The sequence below is a fragment of the Ipomoea nil genome, unplaced genomic scaffold (genome assembly GCF_001879475.1).
Source record: "Ipomoea nil cultivar Tokyo-kokei standard unplaced genomic scaffold, Asagao_1.1 scaffold1262, whole genome shotgun sequence".
Lineage (NCBI taxonomy): Eukaryota > Viridiplantae > Streptophyta > Magnoliopsida > Solanales > Convolvulaceae > Ipomoea > Ipomoea nil.
The window spans coordinates 1806921-1824481 of NW_017617690.1; the positions used below are offsets into that span (position 1 = coordinate 1806921).

The window sequence follows — 17561 nt, forward strand, 5'->3', positions numbered from 1 at the left end:
TCTTCTTTTTGCAAACCCTTCCTCCATTAACATAGGAAGCTTCCAGGGCTGTTACAGTGATGCGGCAGACACAACCTCAAAAGGTTGCAACACATGTACAATCAGTTTCTGCCCAGCTTGTAGTGGCCTCGTCGCCCGCTAATGAAGAAAATCAAACCAGAGCGCCTGAACTGGAAAATTGTCTCTCCATCATCAAATTTCACAATTTAATTTGAAACATCACAGTTTGTATAATCTGCATAGCTCATTTCCAGCACAGAGTCATATTAAACATAGCATTTTGTCTTATGTCAAATATTTTAGCTTCGATGTATAGAAACTGACAAAAGGGTATCTCCAATTCGTAACCGGTTTTGAATTGCCCATTCGTTGCAAGTCTCAGACTCGTTTCCAGTAGGTTTTTCCCAACCATTGTTGCCGCCTATTAGACCGTTTATTATTATTATTATTATTATTATTATTCTGTATAGTTTAGTCTTAGATTATTTGTCATCTGTTAGATAGTCAAGACTAGTACTATTCTTCAGGGTTAGTTAGAGCTCTTATTGTAATATAGTTTGTAATCTCTATCCTGTTCAGTTGTTGAATGAAACGCTTTGTCTAATCTGGTATCAGACTAAGGTTTCGATCTTCTCTCCTCCTCCACAAAATTTTCCCCTTCTTTCCCGATCACTCAAATCAGCCATGTCTACCAATTCTTCCGAGCACACCGTGTCTGCCGGTGGTCCACCATCTCCGGCCGACGGTAATCCCCTTGCTGGAGCGCATCACTACGTAACCATGAAGCTGACATCCCGGAACTTCTTGTTCTGGCGTATGCAGCTGGTTCCCTTTCTCCGGGGCCAGGAACTCCTCGGCTACGTAGACGGTAGCTTCCCATGTCCGGCAGCCACGATCGCCGCGGCTTCATCCGGCGACTCCACCAGTGCGACTCCGGCGAGCGTTGTCCCGAATCCGGCGCACCATGCTTGGGTGAAGCAGGATCAGTCCATCCTCTCACTCCTGATTTCGTCCATGTCTGATGAGGTCCTCTACCTTGCCCTCGGACGAAATACATCGGCGGTGATATGGGAGTCGATCACCAGTGCTCTTGGATCGTCGAGTCAAGCCCGTTGCCTCAACTTATTGGCGCAGTTCTAGGTGTTGCGTCAAGGCAACTCGACGACAGCAGAGTATCTCGGCCATGCAGGTGTGTTGGCGGAGGTGCTCGTACAAGCTGGCCGGCCTCTCTCCCTGATGGAACAAAACCTGTACGTCATCAGAGGACTCCGCCCGGAACTGAAGACCTTGGCTGCGGCGTTCACCAATGGAAATGCGGTGACACTGGATCATCTCTCCGACTACCTGGCGGCTAATGAATTCATGGAAGGAAGAAACCAGGACAGAAGCCATGGAAGTCAGGAGAAGGGTGGTGAAGAGAGCTTTCTCAATTAGTCTGGGGAAACTTGATACGAGAAAAGTCATTTTTTTCTCTTCTGGGTTATGAATAACTTTGCAGTTTGAAGAGCAATGTGGTAAAGGAATTAGAGATATGAGGTGAGTTTATATAGATGGAGGAAATAGGTGATAATGCATACTGGAACAAGTTAGGTGAGAAACAATGGAATTTTCTTTTTGCTACTCTGCGTGTACTGAGTACATAAACTCTTAGACATGAGGAAGAACAAAACAAGCTAAGGAAATGACATTATTAGCCCCTACACTAACGCCTAACTAACTGAAACTTAACGGAAGGACCAATACTGGAACAAATCTGATAGTCAAGGGTTTTTTTCGTCCAAATTAAAAGACGAGGACCAATTTTGGAAAATCACAATAGTCGGAGGACCATTGCTGGAATTAACTCTTTGGAGAACTTTGAATTTAGTTCTTCAACAATATACATAAAGTCTTTCCAAAAATAATAATAATAATATACATAAGTTGAAGAATGGAGAAGAGTTAGGTGATTGAAAAGATGACTTTAATAAACAAGTTTTTCATTTTTTTAACTTCTCTATTTTCCAAAAGATTCTCCATTTTAGTAAAGAGCACCTTATTTTTCTGACGCCACCTTACTCTTTTCTTATCTTAAAGTGTGCACTGTGCATTTTAGTGCACGGTAAGGAACCTCTAATATTTTTTTATTTTTTATTTTACTTTTGCCCTGTTTGGTAAAATGGCTGTTAGTTGATTGTGTTGATTAGAGGGTATAAATAGTTGATAACATTAGCTGATTGTAGAAACGTGTTTGGTAAATTAGCTGTTAGCTGATAGCTGTTTGGTATAATTTCTTTTCTCAAAAAGCTAATTAAAAAAGTTGTTTGGGTAGCTTTTTAAATTTTAGCCTTTTGGAGTTGCAAAAAACTAATTAACCAAACATTTATATTGATATTTTAACTAAATCAAACAATTAATAATGGTCAAATAAGCCAAAATTGACCTATAGGTCAATTTTTTACCAAACAGGGTCTTTATTTTTTAATCTCGGGGACCTTTTTCCCACTCCCATAGTCCCATCAAGCATTCAAATCATTCAAATCTATTTCTTAGGTCTCATACTCAAGTAGTCCCCGTTGGAAAAAAAGCCCAACCTTATCATCTACATATATTAGTTAATCAAAATTCAAAATTCAAAATTCAAAATAGGTTTTAGTGTAAGTGTTCTGGTGTGATTGTGTGCGTGTAAGTGTTTTAGTGTGTGCATTTCATTGTAGTTTTTAATCTTTTTCAAAATTCAAAAAGATTGTTGTGCGTGAGCATTAATTAGTGTGTATACTAAACATGAACAACTCTACACATTCATGGTTGTTTATGTTCATAAAAAAAATATATTTTTAATACCTTTTTCATAAAAATATTGAAATATAATATTTCTTTAAAAAAGTGTACGATATGAATTGATACTGTATTTTTTATATTAGGTACAAGGTATGTGTGTTACGCTGTAGGTGAACGAGTACAGGGGTTGTTTTATGCGAAAGCTAAACCCACCTAACAAACCATATTCATTAGCAATTATTAATTTGGACTATAATGAAAGTGTGTGCATGAGCGGTTGATGGATTGTGCAATGGGGGTAATGATCGTAAGTGTGCATGGTAGGTGTGAGATGTATGCGTTATGTTGAACGAGTCCAAAGAACAATTATGTGGAGCCGTATCAGGTGTGTGAACACTAATTTGTATGTGCATATGACGAACCTAATAAAATAAACGAATTTAACAAAAAAATCAAGTAAATAGAGTTTAAATTAAAATGTATGTATTATGTCTTAGTACAAAATTTCAGCATCCAAAATAAAAAATGAAAGAGAATATGACCAAATCAAATTTGAAAAGTGTAGACACAACTATCAAATATTTGTAACTAGTCTTAATTTTCAGCCAATAGTAGCTGCAAAACCCACCACATAGTTGAGGTTCGATTGCTTATGTATGTTGCTATGAAACATTAGAACTTCAGACAAGAATCGCTGGTGTAGAGCACTCAAGCACCGTGCATCACCCCTGCGACACAAAACCCCCCAACACCGTAATTATTGAAAACCAAAAATAAAAATAACGTAAAAACACAAAAAAAAAAAAAAAAAAACAATAATAAACATTTGTATTTGGACACAATTTGTCCATTATTTAATTACTGATTTTAATTAAAAATAAGCTCAAATTATATTTTTTTAGCGGAAAAAATAAAAAAATATTACGTTTCGTTAAAGAAAAATTAAAAATGTCAACAAGTCAAAAAAATAGACGCCTATTATAGATACTCTAAAGCAACCTCTGATTTAATTTTATTTTTTTATTTAAATTCTTGGGGACTTTTGTCCCATCCATCCCATCAAGCATTCAAATCTTTCCTTCTCTTAGGTCACATACTCACGGAGTAGCCCCATTGTTGGTCTGTATATTACCCTATTTTTCAGTTACCAAAATACACCCCCCCCCCCCCCCCTCCCCCTCCCTCCATACATTTGCAAACCAACCTTCAACTACAGAGTCAACGACCATGGCCGACGCTCTCATCTCCAATGTTGTGGAACAGCTGTTCAACATCCTGAATCACCAAGCCCAGGAGCTAAAAAGAACTTTGGGTGTGAAGAATGAGATCAAAAACCTCTCATCAAAGCTGGAGAAAATCAGGGAGGTGTTGGCTGATGCAGAGAAGAGAAGCTTTAAGGATAATGGCATCAAGCTCTGGATCGAAGATCTCAAAGACTTCTCCTACGAAGTGGATGATGTTCTGGACGAGTGGAGAACCAGAACTCTGAGACACCAGATCGAGAGCCCAGAGGTAAGTCGCAGCTCTTTCCTGCCTATGTGGTGTATCCAATTCAAAAAGTTTGTTGTGCATCGAGACATTGCCAAGAAAATAAAGGAGCTTGATTCAACACTTGATCGGATTACGAAAGAGAAAGATCAGTTCAAATTTGATTATGCATCTGTAACACACACTTGTGCAGCATCATACTCTGATCATCAAGAATTGATGCGAGTCACCACTGCGTTTGATATGGCTGCGTCAGATATTCAAGGTAGGAAATCCGATGCCAGTGCTTTAATAAGCAAGTTAGTGGAGAATTCTGGAAATGGAAATGGGCCTGCTGTCATTTCCATATTGGGCGCGGGAGGGATAGGGAAAACTACCCTTGCTCAACTAGTCTTTGGTAATGAACAGATAAAGGCTCATTTTGAGGAAAAGGTATGGATTTGTGTTTCCAGCCCTTTTAACCTGTTCGACATTGCAAAAGCCATTGTTGAGTCAACCACTAAAAGCTCCACGAATCTGTCCCAACTCCAACTGTTACTGGAAAAGATCCAAAGCACTTTGTCTGGGAAAAGGTTCCTACTTGTGATGGATGATGTGTGGACAGAGCAGGATGAAGAGTGGAATCCATTGAAGAACTCTCTCAAGGATGGACTCCCCGGGAGTAGAATCTTGGTGACCTCAAGGAGTGAGAGGGTTGCTAGAATGATGGGAAGTGTGTATCTGCATCAGTTGCATCTATTATCTAACTCAGATGCTTGGTTGTTGCTTAGCAGGATAGCATTTTCCGGGAGAAGGGAAGAAGATTGTGAGAAACTGAAAGATATTGGTCAGAAAATTGCTCAAAAGTGCAAAGGGCTGCCACTTGCTGCTAGGGTCATGGGAAGCCTGCTACGTTTCAAATACACTAAATACGATTGGCAAAATGTTTTAGACAATAAAATTTGGGAGTTGGAGAAAGTGGTAAAAAACCTCTTCCCTCATTTGTATCTAAGCTACAATGATTTGACCCCAAAGATGAAGCAATGTTTCTCATACTGTGCTGTCTTTCCCAAAGATTATGTAATAGAGGCAGATAAGCTCATCAGAATTTGGATGGCACAAAGTTATGTGACGGTGGAATCAGAAGGCAGGGAGTTATTTGAGGGTTTAGCAATGCGCTCTTTCTTCCAAGATTTGGAGAAAGATGCCACGGACTCCAACATTATCATATATTGCAAAATGCATGACATAGTGCATGATTTTGCCCAGTTTCTTACCAGAAATGAATGCTACAGTATTGACCAGCACGAGGATAAGGTCGGAATTAAAAATCTACGTCATCTGTCATGGCCGAGAACTAGAGGGAATATGAATCTCACTGCTTCCATTTGTGATGTTGGAAAACTTCGCAGCTTTTTTGCTCAAGACCTTTCGCTCACACAACTTACTCCTGATTTGTTCAATGGTTTGAAATCTGTGAGAGTATTAGGATTGCATGGCTGTGTGTTGGTAGAACTTCCAAAGGAGATAGGAAATTTGCTTCATCTAAGGTACATTGATTTAAGTTGGAGCAACGTAAAGGAGTTACCGGATGCAATTTGCTCTTTGTATAACTTGCAAACTTTAGATCTTGAGAGATGTAACGGTCTTTCCAGACTACCCAAAGGGATTGGCAATTTGATAAACTTGAGACACCTTAACATCAGACACACCTTTAGTCTGGAGATGATGCCCCAAGGTATCACACAGCTACCTCAGCTTTGTCGTTTAAGTAAGTTTATTGTGGGGAAAGAGTCATGTAAGTTGGGAGACATGGAGAAGCTGAACCAACTCAAAGGGGATCTGTCCATATTATTTAGGTGCGATCTAAATAATGCAGCAGATGTGGAGGAAGCAGAGAAAGCAGAATTGAGAAACAAGAAGCACATCAAAGAATTGTGGTTGGTTTTCAATCAAGGAGTCGATGTGGGAATAGATGTGATGGAAGCTCTGAAACCACCTGCGGAACTGCAAACCTTGAAATTTAATTCTTACAAAGGAGCCCACTTCCCTTCCTGGATTACACTGTCCCTTGATAATCTACGGAGTCTTACATTCTATGGGTGCTTAAATTGTTCATCTTTGCCTCCATTAGGCAAACTCCCTTCTCTGGAGACTCTTGAGATATCGAGAATGAAAGAGCTAAGATATGTAGGTAGTGAGTTTTTGGGAGTAGCAGAAGTAGGTGCTGTTGCTTTTCCAAAGCTGAAGAAATTGTCGTTCTTCAGTTGTGGCAAGTGGGAGGAGTGGGAAGACTTCAAAGAAGAAGCAACAATAATAATAATGCCATGCATCAGGGAGTTGAAACTACAACATTGCACAAAACTTAAGACAGTGCCACATCACCTCTTAAGTAGGCCGGAGTCTTTGAATATCTTCAACTGTCCGAGTCTCAAAGTTGAATAGATCGAATGAAATATGTGACACTCCAGATTCCGATCAAGTGTCAAAATGGTGACGTCATTGTGTTTCTAGGTAAGGCCGTCGCTCCAATCCTATTGGATGGGAGGTGTACGTACTTGTAATGTTATGGATATCAAGTTAACAATCCAACTAGCTTGATCATTTGAGCAAAAACTAGGTATAACAAGTTTGATGCAAATCTTTATGGATATCAATTATCTCTTTTACATTTTGAATCTTTATTCGGTTTGATGCGAAGGTATGAACTAAATATATCTTGACTTGAGTTTTTGTTATACCTATTTATGATTATTAAATTGTGTTTTAATAATATAATTAATTTGCAAGTTGTGTATATTTATCAAGCTATGTTGTGAGTTGTTATGATATAATAATTTCTGACTATTGACTTCAGCAAGGTAGAATTGTATATTTTATGACTTGTATGTACCACATGAAAATTATTGTTATTTGTTTTTTTTTTTAAATCATCATAAAAGATTTATAGTACTTAGTGTGAGATAACTTATTGTGACCTTCCAGAGATGAAGCAAATAATGATAGAATAAAATACCATTAGGTCCGACCCAATTCAGAATTAGTTCAATTTTAAATAAGCTCTGATCTATGCTATCTCTACATATGAGTGTAAACTGGAATCGGCAAATTATAACGTGCGCCAGGGTGCATATTACATTGTACGCTCTAAAAGTTTATATTTATTATGTTAAGAGTTTCTGTGTATTATGTATTATGTTAGATTATGTTAAGAGTTTATTTGTATTCTACTATACAATTGTGTACATACAAAACATGAGACTTTTAGGGCACACAATGCCTTGTGCACCCTGGTGCACGATATGATATATAAAATTGACAAAAACAATGATATGACAATATATATTAATTGTACAATAAAAATATAGAAGTTAAATTCATTTTTTAGTCTTTTTTAATGTATTTCTCTTCTTGCAATATTAATTAACGACGTTATAATGGTAGGATGATATTTCCATGTAGCAAGTGCAATGTACACAATTTTAAAAACAACCAAATTCATAGCAATTACATCACAAATGAAAATAGGTGGAGACAATCTTTTAGTCGGAGCAATCATATTTGGACTAAATTCGAGCAAAACAATAATATTTGGACTTTTGGAAAAGAAATAGTATGTTTGATTTTGTATGCAAATTATAGAAAATTTTACTGTGTACCGCGTCCATAATGAATTGTGATCCATGGTTTAAAATGGTGCCGTTTCTTTTAATGAAAAGAAACGATACCCATTTCGTGTCGTTCTGTATAAAGTGGCTCTGTTTGTATAACATATTCAGTTTTATTTTATATATACTAATTCTTTTACGCGCTTTGCGCGAATGAATAATACCCAATGATTATTTTAAAATAAGTATTTCAAAGTATATCAATGCAATATTATATCAAAGATATTCATGCATAGGTAAATAAATATTGAATGTTTATTTAAGTCGGTAATTTAAAGTATATAAATGCAAGATAATATATGAGAGATTGATTATATTGTCACTAAAATAAATGTTTGTAACTTTGTAATAACACTAGTCTAAAAAAGATAGTCTAATAAATAAATACTACTTTTAGTTTAAATTTCTCTAATTTTTTTTAATTATCTTTTGGGTAGCATTGTCATTGTCTTCATCTTCAGTACATGTCATCTGTTTTTTTATATTTTTATTGGTAGTGTGTCATGTGCAATTGAGTTACTGGTGGTAGCATAGATGGATTCATCGTGCAATGAGATTATGGTGTAGGAAGCTTTAGATTTGCCTTGTTGTGTATATGATGGGATCTTAGTTGTACTATTAACTCTTTATCTTACAAGCACCTATTGATATTTGGTAGTTGTAGTTTTTCCCCTACATGTTTAATGCGTTGTGTGGATGTGTGTTGTAGGTTGTCATGTGAATGTATTGAACAAAATATTAGTACTTATTATATTTGTATAATAAAATACTTGATAAATAAATATATATAACATATTTTGTATTATAACATTGATATTTAATCACAAGATAATGTAAAAAGAAGACAATGGACAATGTAGTGAATATAATAAATTAATAAATTTGAAGGTAATGAATCTTTGAATTGTAGAAAATAAAGATAATATAATTAATGAAATTATATTATATCTCTTTTAAATTTTTTATAATGAATAATTTTTTTAAATAAAAACATTATAAACATCTAATTCAAAATTAATTAAATGCATATGTATTATTTTTTGTTGTAGCTACTAATTTATTTAATTTAATAAGAGTAATAAAGTGGCGTACATACTTTTCATCAACAATAATGAAATCATTGTTTTTTTTTTTTTAATTTACATTCGTTGTTGAGACGAATTGTTTTGAGAGTTTGTCAATGACAATTGTTGCAATTCATGTCAATAGAGGATAATAATAAATAATTCAAAATGTATAGTTATAATAGATATTGTTATAATGATATAGTAAAAATTAACTTACAAATTTCTTTAGAAGTTTTCATGCATTGATAAAATTATGATGTGTAAACTTGTTCAATTAGAGCCAGTGAGATGTCAACATTTTCTATTCTTTGGAAAATGGATCTATCGTTTTAGAATCCAGGTGTAATTGTATTTATGATCAACAACTTTGTAGTTAGGTCGCGCAAGCCTAACAATGATGTAAGAACAATTTTGTACGATAAAAAAATAATAATATAATATTTGTAAAGTAATGTACAATTGTACAATTATAAAAATACATACAAAAATATTAATACCATAACGACCTAAATCATACCAATAATGCAAACGTATAATTGAAATATTAAGTTTTGTTCTGATCTAAATAATCAAAAGAAGATTAATTAAACGACAAAAAAATTTAACATAAATTTGTTATTTTTTTAAATGCATAAAAATCAAATGGTTTTAAAGTTCTTGATTTATAATCTTTGATGCTTAATTTTGAATGTTATGTATTTAGTCGGACTGATTATTTGACCAAAGTTTATGTTAAATTTTATATTATATATATTTTAATATATTTTAACATATTCGTAGTATATGTTTAACAATTATGCCAACTCTAATTGGATGAGGTTCGAACCTAAGACTTTTCTTATAAAAATTAATGAGTAAGTTAAAAATAATAAATAGTTAACGGAATATTCAATTACTAAAGTTTATACTAACAGAATTTAGGTTATTTAAGGGAAGAAAATAATATAATAGAGGGTAAATAAGGAAAATTATTAAAAAAAAAAAACTAAATTCAAAATAATACGAACCATTCATTTTAAGAAACAATACTGTATACATTTTTTTGTTCCAGTGAAGGGCCTAACATTATTGACTCTTATTAGAATTGTAGATTGTAGATATATACACTGCAGTTTCATTTCAATATTATACACTCAAATATGTGAAACTGTTATTCAGTTTCTTTTCATATACACTATAGTTTCATTACAACACAACTACAGTATCATTTCGATATAACTACAGTTTTATTGAACAATATTATACACTCAATTATGTGAAACTGTTATTTAGTTTTATTTTATATACACTGTAGTTTCATTTCAACACAACTATAGTTTCATTTCAATTCAATTACAATTTCATTTGATAATATAAAAACAATATGTGAGACAGTTTCATTTTGCGTGAGGGAAGCATATTTTAGCCACTTAACTTGTGTAAAAAAAGTGAAATTATCCCCCAATACGCCCCACATTCTGATTTAACACGATTGTGGAGGGATAAACCACTCAAACTGCTGGTGAAAGTCAATATTTAGTATCTTGTGACCAATTTAACCTCTGTGACAAGTTTTGTTTCCCCTTTTGCGCCAATGATTCAATTCATTCAAAGGCATGTGGGACCATATATAATGGAGCACAAAAAATAATGATCTAGAAATAAACACCATATACCAAGCATTGTAATTTAATGATATCACTGTTACAAATAAATTAAATTGTAATCACATAAAGAAATGCTGAGTCATGGAAAATTTTCCTACAGCTAAACACGTAGACGCAATCTAGCTTTACTATCACCTCATTTTTTTTTTGGAAAAAGTGTCAAATTACCCCCTAAGTCGACCAGATAGTGCAATTGGGTTCCCTAACTAAAAAAAACTTCACTTAAATCCTCTAACCTGTAAAATTGTTCAATTAAATCCAAAGTGTCTTGTTTAACATGTTAAGTCTTTAGATGGTTGACACGTGTCTTTTTAAAATATTTTTTTTGTTTTTGTTTTTATAAATTTTATTTATTAAAATATATCTACTATACTAATAAGAGCCCAAGAGAGTTAGGCCTATAATGGGTAGAAAAATGGCGGTCAAATTTTTTAATCAAATGAATGGCTCAGATTGATCAGATTTTAATTTTTCCTTAAGATTTCCTAATTTATCCTTAATGAATATTATTTTCCGTTAAATATTATCTTTTCCGTTAACTTCTGTTAGTTCACCGTTAACTTACTCATTGATTTCAATAAGAAAGGTTTTAGGTTCGAACCACATCCTAATCAAAGTTGGCATAATTAGTATTCTATTTTACTCTTATTAAATTAAATAATAATTTAGTAGCTACAATAAAAAATAATACATATGCATTTCTTGAATTTAGAATTATGTGTCTCCAATGTCTTTATTCAAAAAAATTATTCATTATCAATAAATAAATTAAATAAGAAAAATAAGTTCATTAGTTATATTGTCCTTATTTTTCTCCAATATAAAAATTCTTTACATTTAAATTCATCAATTGATTATATTCACTACATTGTCTATTATCTTTTTTTGTGCACTATTTTTAATTAAATACCAAAGTTATAATATAAAATAATGTTATATATTTATTTACCAAGTCTTTTATTAATACCATGAAAAAATTAAACAATTATAATTAATAAAGTCAATCATATTAACTATTTGAGAAATTTGTTGACAAAGGGAGTATACAAATCAAACAACAAATTGAAGTGAGAATTACCTCGCAATGTCCTTGTTTGACAATCAGCAGTTAGCGGTTAGCGTTAGCGGATTTGACCAGCGAATTATATCAACGCTTGGTAAAAAAATATTTGAAAAAATTAGCTATTTAGATTAACATGTAAAATGACCTAAGTGTACACATATATTTAATAATAATAATAATAATAATAATAATAATAATTATTATTATTATTATTATTATTATTATTATTATTATTATAATTATAATAATAATTGTTTTAAAAAATAAAAATAATAATTAAGTCAATCATATTAACTACTTGGGCGATTTATTGACAAAAAGAGTATTCAAATCACACAACAAATTGAAGTGAGAAACTACCTCGCAATATCCTTGTTTGGCAATCGCAATTAGCTCTTCAATATTAGTATATATTTAATATTTTATGTCCTAATTTTTATTTGCTCTCCGTTATGTCCTGTATTTGATTTCAACCATACCTATACAATTATTTCATTAACAATTATAATCAATCTTGACTATATTATCTTGCATTTGTAAACTTAGAATTGTCTATTTAAATACGCAAATTCAACATTCAATTATCTATGCATGAATAATTCCAATATAATCTTGCCTTGATAGACCTTAAAGTACTTATTTAAAAAAAAAACATTGGGCATTATCTCAATCGCGCAATGTGCGTAAAAAACTAGTATTATATATTAAAAAAAAAAAAAAAAAAAACACAGCTAGCGGCTGTGGCTGCCTAGCACTGCACTGGAGTCTGCGTCGTCGCCCACAGGGAGGAGGAGCTCCTGTGCGCCGTCAATCCAACAGATCGAGCTAGCTGCGTAGTCACTCCACCGCCTGAAGTGCTGCTGCAGTGCTTGCTGCCTTGCCGTCAGAAGCTCAAAACTCAGTTGTTGGCTTCGTCGCAGATCTAGACGGGAGTGAGAGATCGGCAGTCTTCCCCTCTTAAAGCAAAGGCACCATTTATGCATATGAAGCAATAGCAATTTAAAGAAAAGACAAATCGGAGGCATGGGCGATGATGCGAAGAAGGCAAGCAAGGTTCTTCAATTATCGCTGTTTCAGAGCTTGGTAGATGTGGGTTTCTGGCACAGATTCTCTTCGCTCAAAATTCCGTTTTAATTTTTGTTTTTTTTTTTTTTCTGTTTTTTGTTTGTTTGTTTTTTTTTTTGTTTTTTTGTTTTTTTTTGTTTTTTGTTTTTTGTTTTTTTTTATTTTATTTTTTATTTTTTTTTTTTATGCTTTTTAAGTGTAAAATTTAATGGACAATAATTTAGAGCTGAATGGAAATTTTCCAGTTATTGAGAGGTGATATTATGCTCTTGCTGTATAATTCATAGCATTTACTCCTAAAGAACAACTATGGATCTAAAATTGAGTTTACCCATTTTTTGAGAGCTAAAGGTTAGGCTCACTTTTTTTTTTTTTAATTTTTTTAATTTTATATATATATAATAATATATATTTTAATAAAATAAAAAAAAAAACAAAAACAAAAAATATTAAAAAAAGCACGTGTCAACCATTTAATGACTTAACATATTAAAAAAGTCACTTTGGACTTAATTGAACAATTTTACACGTTTAGGAATCTAAATGGACCTTTTTTTTTTTTTAGTCAGGTGACCCAATTTCACTATTCGATCGACTTAGGTGACCAATTTGACATTTTTTTTTAATTACAACTAGCCCATTGCGTAAGAATGCTAGAATGCGAGAGCTATGAAATGGCGACTATTGTAAGTAATGGTGGTGATATGTGATGAGTTCGTTGCATTTCGTATGTTCTATTAGCCTTTCTGTGTTTTTTCTGCAATGTTGGAGGGGGCACGGACAGTCTCAGGCCCGGCGAATCTGTTACTCGAAACCGGACCTTAATCTCCGCCAGCGGGAACTTCGTGTTAGTATTCTTCTTACCCGAGAACTCATCTTTGTCCTTTCACAGGATATGGTACAATTCCATCAACAATCATACTGTGATCTGGGTTGCTAACAGAAAATCTCCCTGCGTCAAGATGGGAATTTGCGGGTGCTTTCTCCGATAGTGAAAAAAATATTAAAATGGATTCCAATTGGAAACAGATTTTGAATTGAAGAAAAATAAGGAATAATGTATTTTAGTTTTCCTTGTTATCCAAAAGCATAACACTACTTCATGTTTGCCTTGTTATTCTTTAGAAAAAGTCAAAGTGAGTTTTCTTGTGTATATATATTTTTTCTTTTGAGAATTCGAGTGTTTATATTTGTGTTGTGAATGAGTAATGGTTTTGTGTTGATTTACAAATGATTAATGGATAATGTAACAATGATTAGTAATTATTGGTTCATGAATTATATTATGTAATTGTATTGATTAATTAGTAATGATATATTTATTATAATATTATAATAATTTAACAATGATGATGTACTATTTTGAAAAAATTACAGCTGAAAAAATAATTTATGATATTGTATACATTAAACTGATCTCACTAACTCAATCATTAATACATGTTTGAATTATGATTTATTCATCCATGATATTTAATGGTCCCTGCAAGTGAAAAAAATTATGTTAAAAGTCAACAATTCACTACAAATTTTCAGTCAACAATTCACTGAAAAATGATATTAAATTGCATATATGTATTAGTACCTGTGTGTATAATGTCGTGAACCAATTCCACACCTGGTTGGCCGGCTCATTCTTGTTGATTGACGGGGCATTTGTTGGTTTTGTTGATCGTGGTTACCACCTTGACTCGAGGGCTCTCCCCTTGGAAGTTGCATTATTGGGTGGTCATAAGGCATTAGGTTGTACGTGGGACGAGGTTTATAATTTTGAGTTTAAGGATGAACATGTTGATAAGATGACCCCTGTTGTGTCGGATCGTACACAGCACTCGCTGGGGTCGTAAACATGGCCGGTTTTTAGTTTTGTGTGGCCCCGTTCTTAAAATAAACGAGGCCCTATCAAAAGCCTAATTTTTTTCTAATAATAATAAAAGCATTTTTTGAAAAAATGAAATATGTCACAAGCTAGAATTGAACCTTTGACCTCTCAAAGAAAACACAATAATCACATGTTTCTACCTCCATGTAATCTTTTAAGATTGATTATAATTTTTATGTCTTTTAATATCTTAACTAGCTAAGTAAAAATTAAATATTGGGCCCTCTAAAATTTGGGGCCCTGTGCTGTTGAGCTGCTTGCACAGCCCAAAATCCGGCTCTGATCGTAAAATTCTAATACTGGATTGACGGTTCAACGAATGTAATATTCTCATACTGTGTATGGTGAGTGCTCCCCAAATTGGGAATACGATGATGGAATTTGGCTGCTAGTAGACTTTCGCAGCTATATGCAATATTAGTCGTTTGAAGGTCACGTTGCGAACAACTAGAAGGGCCTGCAAACTCGCCAAAAGAGGGACTACTCAAAACGGGCAATAGATTGTCCCTCTTAACCTCATTCTCCGTACCCTCATCCTCATCCTCATCCTCATCCTCATCATCATCTTCTTCTAAAACAACAAGTGCCCTTGTATTAGGCGGTTGCATTCTACGCACTTGCCTATGACCATGCCCCCCCCCCCCCCCCCCACCCCTTCCTTTGCCGCCTCTCACGACGACGACCCTGAAACGGTTCATCTGGGTTAGTGTAACACCCCCAATTTAACTCTAATTTAAAATTTCAAAACTTAACTGTAAATGATCAACTAGTCATTCATTTAAGATAAAACAGAAGCTAATTAACCAAATACGGGGATGTCATGCCACATCTATCTAACCATAGATGCATAGGCTAAAAATCTAAAGTTAAAACCAAACAACAGTTAGGTAATCATAAGCTAGGCTCACAGGACAACAATCTAAAACTATCTAAAGCAACAAGGTTTTTCCATCAAGCGCACGCCATCAAAACTAGAAGGACTAACTATCCCAGTCTAATCTAAACAGCAACCTCAACACTAACTTACGATCTAGTTTACTCCCAAAGCTACAAACAACTTAGAGCTAGAGCTACTAACAGGAAAAAAAAACAAGGTTGAAGAAGGGTCAACTTACTCATTGGATTGAGAAGAGCCTTCTGTCGCTCCTTCATCCGAATCTGAGTCTTCGTCGGCTCCGTCCCTACTTGAACTAGCTTCCAAGGCAGTCAATCTTCGGTTCACTGAGGCAAACTGGGTCTTCATAAAGGAGAAACCTAAAGTCAAAACCAAACAACAGTTAGGTAATCATAAGCTAGGCTCACAGGAAAACAATCTAAAACTATTTACTCAATTTATTTAATTTAATAAGAGTAATAAAGTGGCGTACATACTTTTCATCAACAATAATGAAATCATTGATTTTTTTTTTTTAGTTTACATTTGTTGTTGAGACATTGTTTTGAGAGTTTGTCAATGACAATTGTTACAATTCATGTCAATAGAGGATAATAATAAATAATTCAAAATATATAGTTATAATAGATATTGTTATAATGATATAGTAAAAATTAACTTACAAATTTCTTTAGAAGTTTTCATGCATTGATAAAATTTTAATGTGTAAACTTGTTCAATTGGAGCTAGTGGAATGTCAACATTGTCAATTCTTTGGAAAATGGTCCTACCAGGTGTAATTGTATTTATGATCAACAACTTTGTAGTTAGGTCGCGCAAGCCTAACAATGACGTAAGAACAATTTTGTCCGATAAAAAAATAATAGTATAATATTTGTAAAGTAATGTACAATTGTACAATTATAAAAATACATACAAAAAATATTAATACCATAACGACCTAAATCATACCAATAATGCAAAAGTATAATTGAAATATTAAGTTTTGTTCTGATCTAAATAATCAAAAGAAGATTAATTAAACGAAAAAAAAAACCTAAATTTGTTTTTTTTTTTAAATGCATAAAAATCAAATGATTTTAAAGTTCTTGATTTATAATCTTTTTTTTGAAAGTAAGGAAGGGGGAAACCCAGTTTACATAGTGGGACTGTCTATTTGTCTCCATACTGGTATGCCAACTCTATCCTCTTCTAGGATCAGCTTGAGTTCCTCTGGAGCATCGTCGTAGATCTTTAGGCCAGCAGATGGACTGGATAAATTGGCTAGGTAATCTGCAGCTTGGTTCTGCTCCCTGGGAGCATAAACTACAGTCCAGTTAGCAATATTGCTTAGCTCACGCCTACATGCATGAATGATATTCCTTGCGACATTATCCACCACCCCATCCTGATTGGCGGCTTTGACTATTTTCATGGAATCGCTTTCGAAGCAGACCATTTTCAATCCCAGGTTGATGGCTAGTTGAATGCCTCTAAGAAGCGCCCAGGCTTCGGCGGCATCGATCGAGCAAACCCCGGCTGCATATGTGAAGCCTTTAATCCATCTTCCTTGATCATTCCTGATTAACCCACCGCATCTAGCTTGGCTTGTGGTAGGGTTGAGGCATGCGTCGATGTTAACTTTTGACCAATCGTCTGGAGGTTTGGTCCACCTGATGAGTCTCCACTTACGTGTTGTTGCCTTTGAACCCATCATGCCAGATTTGTTGAAGGCATCATTGATTTCTCTGCATTGTGAGTGGATCCAGTATACTTTCTGGTTAAGACTTAGATCTTTGCCATTGAAAATTCTGTCATTCCTCCATCTCCATAGCCACCAAATTGACACGGCGAAGGTGATATTGTTATTGTGTTTTCGTCTGTTGCAACCCCAGCCTTCAACCCATGCATCAAACCATTCTAGGAAAGTCGATGTATGGGTGATATTGTTTGTGATGGGCATAACTGTTTCCCAGAATGATCTAGCCATAGGGCACGCATGGAAGATATGCTCCGTTGATTCCACTTGATTACCACAAAGGTCGCAGTTAGCATTATCTGTGAAGCCT

At 34.1% G+C, this 17561-nt stretch overlaps 2 protein-coding genes across 2 annotated transcripts; both read left to right on the top strand.

Moving 5' to 3' along the window:
• Positions 1–684: 684 nt before the first annotated feature.
• Positions 685–1434, top strand: LOC109184462. Its single transcript, XM_019334463.1, has 2 exons — positions 685–1026; positions 1141–1434. Exons 1-2 carry the CDS (start codon positions 685–687, stop codon positions 1432–1434), a joined length of 636 nt encoding a protein of 211 aa, XP_019190008.1.
• Positions 1435–3966: 2532 nt separating this feature from the next.
• Positions 3967–7024, top strand: LOC109184517 (putative disease resistance protein RGA3). The gene is made up of 2 exons (XM_019334528.1): positions 3967–6677; positions 6712–7024. The coding sequence occupies exon 1, from the start codon at positions 3988–3990 to the stop codon at positions 6670–6672; it is 2685 nt and encodes an 894-aa protein (XP_019190073.1). The 5' UTR covers positions 3967–3987; the 3' UTR covers positions 6673–6677; positions 6712–7024.
• Positions 7025–17561: the final 10537 nt, after the last annotated feature.